This window comes from Lytechinus variegatus, chromosome 19 (assembly GCF_018143015.1).
Source record: "Lytechinus variegatus isolate NC3 chromosome 19, Lvar_3.0, whole genome shotgun sequence".
NCBI lineage: Eukaryota > Metazoa > Echinodermata > Echinoidea > Temnopleuroida > Toxopneustidae > Lytechinus > Lytechinus variegatus.
Window position 1 is genome coordinate 19,247,897 of NC_054758.1, and position 10,281 is coordinate 19,258,177.

At 39.2% G+C, this 10,281-nt stretch overlaps 1 protein-coding gene across 3 annotated transcripts in view; it reads left to right on the forward strand.

Moving 5' to 3' along the window:
* LOC121405792 overlaps positions 1-9,805 on the forward strand; it is a 38,487-nt gene extending 28,682 nt beyond the window's left edge. For all 3 annotated transcript variants that reach the window (XM_041596744.1, XM_041596745.1, XM_041596746.1), the window contains 6 exons: positions 3,092-3,423; positions 4,033-4,182; positions 5,640-5,726; positions 6,735-6,900; positions 7,436-8,119; positions 8,431-9,805. In XM_041596744.1, coding sequence (XP_041452678.1) covers positions 3,092-3,423; positions 4,033-4,182; positions 5,640-5,726; positions 6,735-6,900; positions 7,436-8,119; positions 8,431-8,870 — 1,859 coding nt within the window. In that variant the 3' untranslated portion in view covers positions 8,871-9,805. The remainder of the gene's footprint in view (positions 1-3,091; positions 3,424-4,032; positions 4,183-5,639; positions 5,727-6,734; positions 6,901-7,435; positions 8,120-8,430) is intronic.
* The last annotated feature ends 476 nt before the right edge of the window (positions 9,806-10,281 follow it).

Consider the following 10,281-nt stretch of genomic DNA (forward strand, 5'->3'; position numbering starts at 1 on the left):
AAAACTGGAATTTATCTTTAACTCAAAAGAAAATTATGAAAACCAAAAATATCAGGATTCTCTTGACATTTTACAATTTTTATGATGTTTATTGTTATTTCTCCATGCACTATGGCATTGAACATGGATTTAGTTTCTCACACATTTGTGAATGATAAGGGTGCCAAATTTAGTTTTCTTTTGAAGTCTTGTAGAACTTTGGAGAAAGAATTCGCTACGTACAGGTAAAGAGTAGTATCTCGACACCACATGACTCTTTATGAGACAATTTCATGAGACAATTTCATGCTGAAAATGACTCATTTTAATTTTTGATACCTTATGTTCAAAGTCAATGGCAAACCAAAGCAAACCAGAAACAGGTATTGACCAACTGATTCTGCTTCTAAAAGATATGAGAAATAGATTTTCTTCTACTAAAACAAATAAAAAAGTGGACTTTGTTGTAGTAGTGATGATAATGATGACTTTACGTATATGATACCAAAATAGCCAAAAGACGAAATGGGTGTAGACAACGTGGCGGTTTAACACCCAAAGCAGTATCTTATGTCCATTCCATTAAAATTTTGATAAAATAAGATTTATTGCATTATGACGGCAGTGTACATGTCTCTGATTGGCTGGATATAAAGTCACATGACATCCACACATGCACCAGATTGATATGAAACTTGAATCAAGGTTTAGATAAATTCCTTCCATTTTGTAAAAGTTGAGAATCTCATATAACCCCTTTTCATGTGTCCTGTTCAGTCCTGGGCGGTTCTGTGAATGAAATCCTGATAAAAAATTGATTACATCATTCATTATCCAAGTATCAGTATGAATTGCAACATAGAGAATGATATAATCATTCAGGTAGTTCTGGCGTATTCACTTTTAGTCCCTACTTACTAAATATTTGCATGGACCACCACAGTCATGTCAAATTTAATTGTTTTATTGCAACTGCACGAAGCAAAAACATCCGGAGTTGAGTGTTTGTTTTATGTGCATGACTTCTGGGTCTTTTATCTTGTGCTCTTGAATGCGTTGGCACCAATATCCCCAGGGCAAGGAGACGACATTGTCTTTGCTTTGGGGGAATATGTCTCAGAGGTATCTTTACAGTCCAGAATGAAAGCCTTCATGACAGTCATAAATTAACCTTGACCTTTTTTTAAAACTAGCATCAGTTTGCCACTCCGTGAATTTCCAGTTTAATAATTTGCAATGTTGATTAGTTTAAATACCCTATGATAACTTCAGTTTAATTTTTTCCAGAACTTTTTTTTTTACCACAAATCAGGTGGCAGTGCGGGGCTACTTCTGACAAAGAGTTGCGATATTAAAATCAAACTCAGATAATTGTTGTTAAGAAATAGGAATTTAGATCAATCTCAACCTGAATGAGTTTGATTTGATATTATCAATACTCTCTGTAAGGTGGGGCCCTGCATCGGAAGTGCATCTGAATCATGAGCTATTGCATAAAAAATAGGCGTGTCTTATAAAAAAGTGAAGATAAAATGGCTCTCAAAAAATACAAATTCAAAGAGGTTTTAAGGGCATTTTATCTCACTGACTTTGAAGGGATCATTTCACTTTATGAGCAGCTGATTTTAATAAGAAATTCCCAAACTGAGATGAAACATGTGTATGAGTGCCTGTATTTGTTCTTGAAAAGCCTGAAACAGACCACAATATAGGATGAATAACTAGTATACAATTAGCAATTTCTCTAATTGCCTGATTTCCAGAACTGTCTAGTAGATGGGTTCAGCTTATAACCAGTTTTCGCCAATTCGAAAAGTCTGTTGGCTGTGTTGATTGCCTTCTAGCACTGTGTGTATCTCCAATGCACTCACTACTCTTAGCTGCAATGTACCTTCAGGGTACCGTATACACACTGTATTTAGGTCATGCTGCGTTCATCTCGAGTTTGTGTTGTGGTGCACAGACTCGCTGTATACACATTCATTGAAACCAACCCCAAACTATTTTCAAACTTTGATTTTAATACATCTCCAAAGTTTTAAAATAGTTCCTATAGATGCGATACTTTTGGGATGGTATTTTTACACTATAAGCATAATTTTTAGCCCATTTGTAAGAACCAAAGTGAGATTTTTTTAAAAATCAGAACAAAGTGAAATAATCACTTTAACAGAGATTTTATTTTTATTTTTTTACTTTTATCTGAGATAATGGATATCAGAACACCATACCTGGGATTCATGCAAGGGGCTTTTAGAGTTATACTGTACATTAAAATTTAATGACTGAACATGTTTACAGCTCAATTTGTCATATTTTTGGTCAATATTTGCATTCATTGATGGGGATCTGTGTTACTAAATGTGATTGTTCTTATCAGTAAGCAAGGAAGAGGAAACATCCGGACCGGAGAGAAGTGAAGTGTTTGATCTTGTAATTTGTGGAATCATCTTTGATCGTAAAGATAAACACAAGTTTGGGTTGCAATATTTGATTGTGCAAGAATGATCTCCATAAGTTTGGGAAATGACAGTCATGAAGCACCTTGAGACTACATGTAATTGATATGCTGAAAGATTTTAGAATCACCGTAATTATTAAAGGTCAAGTCCACCCCAGAAAAATGTGTATTTGAATAAATGGAAAAAAATCAAACTAGCATAATGCTGAGAAATTTCATCAAAATCAGATGTAGAATAAGAAAGTTATGACATTTTAAAGTTTTGCTTGTTTTTTCACAAAACAGTGATTTGCACAATTCAGTGACTTGCACAATTCAGTGACATGCACATGAGACAGTCGATGATGTCCTTCACTCACTATTTATCTATTTTTTGAATTATACAATATTTCATTTCTTACATATAATACAGACCAACTTGACTGAACTGTATAGTATTAAATAATGCTAATATCACATGTTCAGGGAGGTATTAATCATCGTTTTGCCTGACAATGGGGAGAAAATAGGAATATTTCATGTAAACTAAAATACAAAAAAAGTAGTGAGTGGATGACGTCATCAGGCTCCTCATTTGCATCCAACCAAGATGTGCATATGCAAGTAATCTGATGTAAAGCAAGACAGTTTTTGTTTCAATTGCTCTCACAGGAAGGAAATCACGCTCAAGATCTGAGTCATCCAGCCTAACTCTAGCCTCGAGAGCAAGTCACAGGTCATCCCAAAGGTCATCGCATAGGTCATCGCATCGGTCATCACATCGGTCATCGCAAAGATCATCGCATCGGTCATCGCAAAGGTCCTCACACAGGTCATCATCAAAGAGGTCATCTCTGAAGTCTGCATCGAAGAGGTCGTCGGTGAAGAGGTCGAGAGGGGACGTGGCAGATGGGCGTGGTCGAGAAGGTCGGCCGTGGTACTGCGTCTTCTACAACGCAGAGGAAGATGTAAAGTCGCAGAGCAGCGAGATATACAGTGTGCAGGTGAGTAGGATGTAGGCAGAAGTATGTTATGACCATCAAGGTTTTATGAGTATCCAATATAACATATATAGTCAACAATTTAGACAGAGGATGCAACAATTTTATTTGCTCTTACGAGTCTTATGTGTGCATTTAAATGGCTGAAAGTATAGTTGCTTTTGATTTTTAGGATTACGTTTGATCGCAACTCTTCCGGCAAAATGCCCAAGATGGAGTGTCTATTTCTTAATTTGGAACCATATAATATCTCAGCATTCCACACACATGTTCATTCGTACTGCCTCTGATAGTCTTTCATTGCAAGGCATCGTATCTGTTGTTGTAACACGTTTATTCATCTCATATTTTTCTGATACTCTGTCATTGAAAGGCAAGGAATCTGATGTTATCTATGAATGATGCTGGTTTTTAGGTGAAGGGTAATTTTCACAAACACATTTTCACACGTAAATTTCTATGTCCCGTGATACTCATTTCATTGCAAGGCAATGAATATGATGACTAACAAACATGTATGAACGTTGTTGGTTTCGAATGAAGGGTCATTTTTCACAAACACATTTCCACACACATTCATTCATACTTTTCTCCATTGTTCTCTCTTTCCAGGGTAAGGAAACTGCTGTCGTTACTGACACTTCTGACGATCTTTGGTTTATGGACGATGATCGGTTCTCTGTAGAGTATGAGGTGGAAGATTCTGAGTCAGAGCCTGTTAGCAATGATGCAAGGTCAGACTCGACTACTACCGAGGCCGAGGTAGGCATTTGCCTTTATTCCACTCCTAAGTAAATCTATTTTCTCAATGTTTTCATGGTGAAGAATGAATGACTGTAGAGGCTTCACGGTGCAAAATGTATTTTTCTTTGGAATGTGTATTGGTCCTAAAAAGGACCACCCAAACTCCGGAAGACTTGCAAGATACTGTTCCTGCCATTGATGGTGATGTTAGATGCTTCTTCAGTGGCTCCCACCATGAATGATTGCGCCAAACAGTCAATAGAGACTGGATGATTTCAAGTACGGCGTTGAAATCTGGTGTTGGTGTTTTGACAACACCAGCCACAACACCGTACTTGAAATCAAGCTAGTGTTGGGATTTACCTTGGAAAATATGACATATTTCCGGCAGTTCGTGTTGAAGGCTGTTGTTGAATGTCATCTGCTGAACCTAGCACTGCTGCTGGTTTTGTCGACTTAGGACCAGTTTCCCCATTCACCAACACCAACTCCCAGGGATTGGGAAAATCATGATTTCAAGATCGGTGTTGGTGTTGGCAATCTGAAGCTTGTGAACAGGCCGCGAACACAATGAAACATCTCCATAAAATTAGCTTTTACAGTTACGATGAGTACAAACCATTTGAGCTTTATATATTCTGGTGAAGAATAATGTTCACTCTTTCGAACTCTTGAATTGAGCAAAGCATTGGTATTCTGTATGATGAGAATTTAATGCATCTCTCTCTGATTTCATTTTCGTTGTCGAGACTTCTCACGTGTCGTGAAGTTGAGATGATTTAAAGTGATTGGTTAACATTGGTTTGACTTTTAAAAAATCTGAGCTAGAAGGTCACACTTGTCACCTGTGTCTGTGATATGTTAAAAAATGAAGCCCAGAAAAAATTGCGTTCGAAAATAATTATTTAGTGCTTCAAAAATTGAAATATAAAGTGACCGGAAACACCATCTTAATTTCATCCCATGCACTTATGTGTACTATTTAGGCGTCTATTTAGAAAATCGGGGTTTGTCTTGTAGTTTTAGCTTTTCATTCTCAATAATGGTTGTTTTCAGGGTTTATTAGTTCTAATACATGCACTTGTACACATGTTTCATCTTGGTTTGATAATTTTTTAAATTGGCTGCTCACAAAGTTAAACAATACCTTTAACAGCGCAGCGCCAAGGCGTGACATCATGTGCTATCGATAACGCAATCGGAATCGTTCCTCTGAATCCAGCTTAGCATTGGAGCTTGGTTCAGCGGCGTTTTTATGCTCTCAACACCAAAACCGAACACTGAACTTGAAATCACCCATTTTCTATGCAGTGTGCCTAATTAGAAAGGCACCGAAAAAGAGGAAGAGAAGGAAGGAGAAAGAAAAGAAGAGGACGAGGGAGGGAGAAAATAGATTTATTCCTTTTGTATGAATCAACTTGTTTCAAGGGCTTCATTTTCCTTTACTGAACTACTCTGGTATATTTCGTTGATAGATCTTTGTTGAGGTTGATGACCTTGGCAGTTCCAGTGATTCGAGGTTTGCCGATGAGGACACCACAGACTCAGAAATCCCTGAAGAGGTGGGTATCTAATCCCTTGACTACCGACTTCTATAATCCCCATAGGGTTTGAATAGGGTCCTTCTTGATTCAGTAGGTAATTGATTGAAAAAGTGGTTGTGAAGGTCACCCCACATCTAACATCACAGGGTTGGCAAGACTGCGAAATGCTGGTAAATTTCCCCTCGATAATTCGACAGAAAACATGGAAATAATTGGATGTGCTGGGAAATCCTACAAAAATATACATGTTGAATACTTTCAAGTATTGCCCCGGTGTTTCCCAAACAAGCATTTCCCTGTAACTCCCGGTATATCCAAAGTACTTCCCAGCATTTGTTTGCCCTTTTTTCCAAGTATATCCCACCTGGGCCTAGATGTACATGAATTTGCTAGGAAAATGACAACCTTGTTTATTTACTTGTAGGCTGCACTCAACCCAGAAGTGATAAATGGGTACCTGGCAGGAATTTTTTTTCTTAAAATGCTTGTGCATTGTAAAAGGCTGGACACTTCATATAGACTGTTTATATTCCTGATAGTGAATTGTTGAATTCTGTTCTACATAAACAAATTACCTAACTGATTTAGGAACATTTATTTTACTTATTTTCTGGGAATCTCATTTAATAATTGCAAGCCTTTTTTTGGGAGTAAAACAGGGCCCATATGGGTCAGGGAAGTTAAAATTACTGTAGCTTCTGAAGGTTTCTGTGGCAAAGAAGAATAGTGTAGAAGGTTTCACGGTACACCATGTATCCTTCTTGGTTAAGTGTTGGTCGTGAAAAGGACCACCCAATCCCAAGTGTGTTGATCCTGTAAAGGACCACCAATATCAAGAGATTGGGTGGTCCTTTTCAGGACAAACACTTGCCAAGAAAGATACACGGTGAACTGTGAAACCTACTTCACTGTTAAAATTACTTTTTTTCCAGAAGCAAAATGCCAGGTGAGGTCAGGGAAAAGCATTGTTTTCAACATTTTATTCAAGATATTTGTTGAGCGTAAAAATGTACTTGATAAATGCAGGATAAATGGAAGTGCTCTGAATGCAGCCAGGTCAACAACCCTGTGCACGGCTATTGTTCCTTCTGCTGGGCTAGGCGATCTGGTTGGCTTGCCGATGAAGACAGGAAGAACCCAACAGAAAGATTAGGTGACAAGCATGTACTCCGTAGAGCGTTTTCTGCACCTGGTAAGACTTCAGCATGGCTTGAATCCCCGTTCATCCTAGTCCCATATGTAGATATTTTATGTTAGCATTTCTAATGAGACATCAATTCAAAACAACGGTTTGGAGTCAACAAGAACAGAATAATCTTCATTGTCTTGATGGTTCCAACTTATAATGAAAAATTGGAGCAAATAATGGAAAGTAGTTGGCAATTCCCTGGGATGTAAAGATGCAAAATGTGAAATTTCAGCAATTTTTTTCCCCCATGCGATAACACTCAAATGTTTTTATGTTTTGTAATGTAATGGCCCAGGGCCAATCCAGATCCCTAGTAGAACGAGCCCTTGAAATGGCTAGCCTTGATGTACTCTTGATGTGTATACATGTATAACTGATCATGTGTAGCTATTTGATTGGTGCCATGAGTCTTGCTTGGTAAAATCTAGGTTCCATTACTTTGAATATGTACATGTAGATGGGTCTCAGTTGATGACTTGTGTGGAAAAAAATTGTACATATCTTGGATAAAATAAGGATTCACTTGGTTTTCTTTCAGCTGGATGCCATCAAGATGAGGTCCATCGATCTAGCGTTCCAGCAAGGGTCTTGTCACAAGCAGAGAATGCTCCTTGTGGAAGTGATGAAGCAGGTACCGGACATCGAACAGCCAGTCCACTTCGCTTCCAGTCCATTCCTAGGGATTTTGCAGATGGGAAGAGTGGTGAGGAGGGTGATGAACAGAGCCGGAGTCACGTCCAGGAGGAGAGGCACGTCTTCTGTCAGATATCCTCACCAGGGTTGGCGCCTCCCTTGAGACCGCTCCAAGGGTTCCATGGCCAGGATGTGAAAGCCCCCTTGACTCACCTGACGACAGTTCACGAGGCGTCTGAAGAAGCGATCCCTTTGGATATCAGCAGACGAGCTCCTGCATCCTCCACTCTTACCCCTCATAGTAGTGCGACCCATGGGAATGAAGATCAGGGTGTCGGGAGTGACGTGTCTCAGAACACTCAAGGAGTTGCTGATACCGTGTCTCACCACTCCAGCGATAGCTCAGGGGATGCTGCTGGATGTACGCCCAGGAAGCGAAGGGCGTTACTGGTCAGTAGGGAAGACTCCGGCGTATGCCTCAAAAGACAATCTTCTGGCCATTCCGGTGCAGATAGTATTCGACCAGTCGTCAAAAGTACCCTTCCAGTAACAACTAATCTTATTCAGGCAACACCAATAATAACAACAGGTTAGTAGTATTAGGAGTTACTTCGAGGTTTCATCAGCATATAGTGTCACTCCTCCATCACTTGTATGATAGATTTAATTTGAAAGTGCACTAATTTTGTTTTAAATGATTCTGATAAATCTGGTAATAGTTTTTTTTAGCAGAAGTTAAACGAAGCTGTTTTTATGGTAACAAATTCATAGTTTACCACATATTTTCACGGTCACATGATCCACAGCCAAGATCTTGAAGGAGCGACTATTTTCCCACACCCCTCCGATAAAAGTGTGACCAATAATGATATTTTGCTCAACTCTTCTCTTATATTGTAGGCTGTAGCCATGAGAAGATGATCACCAAGGTAGGAGGTCAAACAAGTGGCAGTTCATCTTTGGCAGGGACATCGATGGCAACCCATCCTATGCATCATATCCCAGTCATGACCTCACTCACAGAGAAGACATCAGTCGGCCCCCACCAAACCATGACTCTCCAGTCGCCCCGACTTGAATCCCCTGGTCTTACTTCCAGCACAACCCTTCCCCATCCAACCGTGGGCAGCTCCACGATGGGCAGTGGGGCAGTTGCCAGCCACGCCCAGGAGCTGTGCCGATTCTGCTGCGTGCGACCCAAGACAGCTTGCATCATCCATGGCCGTACTGGCCACCAGGTCTGCTGTTACAAGTGCGCCAAGAAACTGAGGCGACGAGGTAAACCCTGTCCTGTTTGTCGACGCCCCATTCAACACATCGTCAAGAATTTTTATGCCTGATGATCCCCATTCCATAGTCCATTAGTTAGGTAGCTATTATGACATATTAGAAAAAAACAACTTTAAATAATATGTCAAACTTCATCTCTATTTGTTTATTCGAGTGGTCTGCTTTGTAAGCAAATCAATGTTGTTAACACCTAATACATAGTGTACCGCACTCTCGAAATACACATGTTCTCACAATTTGTGATTAAATAATGAGTGCAAATATTATTTTTATTGAAAAATGCTAATGTTAAATGGATTGTTTAACTTCATTAAATATATGAGAACCGACAACTTATGCTGGAATCATAGTTGGAAACCTTTAAATAGGTAAGACAGGATTTTCCTGAGATATTTTAGGCTAATCGGTCACTTAATTGCCGCGATTATGATGACTACAGTCATTGTGTTAACTGGAGGCTTTTAAGGGAAAATATAAACTTTGCTTAATGTAAGGCATGTAATGTTGCTTATGAAGTAAAATTTTCAAGGTTCCTCTTGAAATTTCACAATGTTAATCGATCCCTTAGGTTGATAGCGGCCTCTTCAGTAGAAACTGAATGGTACTTCATTTGGCAATTTCAAGTTCAGTGTATTTGCCAGGGTTGGTGTTGGACGAACAGTCCAGAGATTGCCTTCCTTGAGTTTAATTGATCAAAACAAGTATGAATACCAAGTGTGATTCATCCAAGAACCAGCTTCCTTTTGTGTTTAGTCCTGTGCTGATACATGTGAATTGTTCCAACACCAACACCAAAAGGTCAACTCTGAACCTCTTCACCACTGATCAAGTATCTATGAATGAGAGAATGTAGTAACAACTAGAGTTAAATATACACAATTTCATTCTGCTTCAAAGATTGGTAATAGAAGTGCTTTGCATGTGGCAATAGCTCTGATAAACCAGTTTACAAGATTGCCTGGATTGCTTAGGGCATGGAATTGTTGTTTAGAAACCAGTTAGGAATGCATGTGTGTATGTACAAGGGTCATAACTTTCTCGCTTCTGCTTCTAGGCCTTGTAGGGCTTTTGTCGAGACCCATGTTGATGATGACAATTGCTTTGGATGCCCACTTGGGGCCCATTGCAGAAAGAGTTGCGTTAAACGCAAGTAAAAAAATCAATCGCCATTCCCAAGTGCGTGCTGTTGATTGGTTGAAAATCAGGTTGCAATTGATTTTTAGGGTTGAGATTGATTGCAACTCTTTCTTCAACGGGCCCCTGATCTGCCATGCTACCCAGAGCCCCATCTTACAAAGAGTTATAATTGATCTGATCAACCTCAAGTATATGGAAATCCATCAATGTCTTTAGGAAATATTTTTCTTTAGAAAATTGTTTACCTTTACAGTCAATCACATCTCGGCGTTAAGCATCCATTGTCTTTTTCAGTTCTATTATAGATCTAGCGTTCTAGTCATT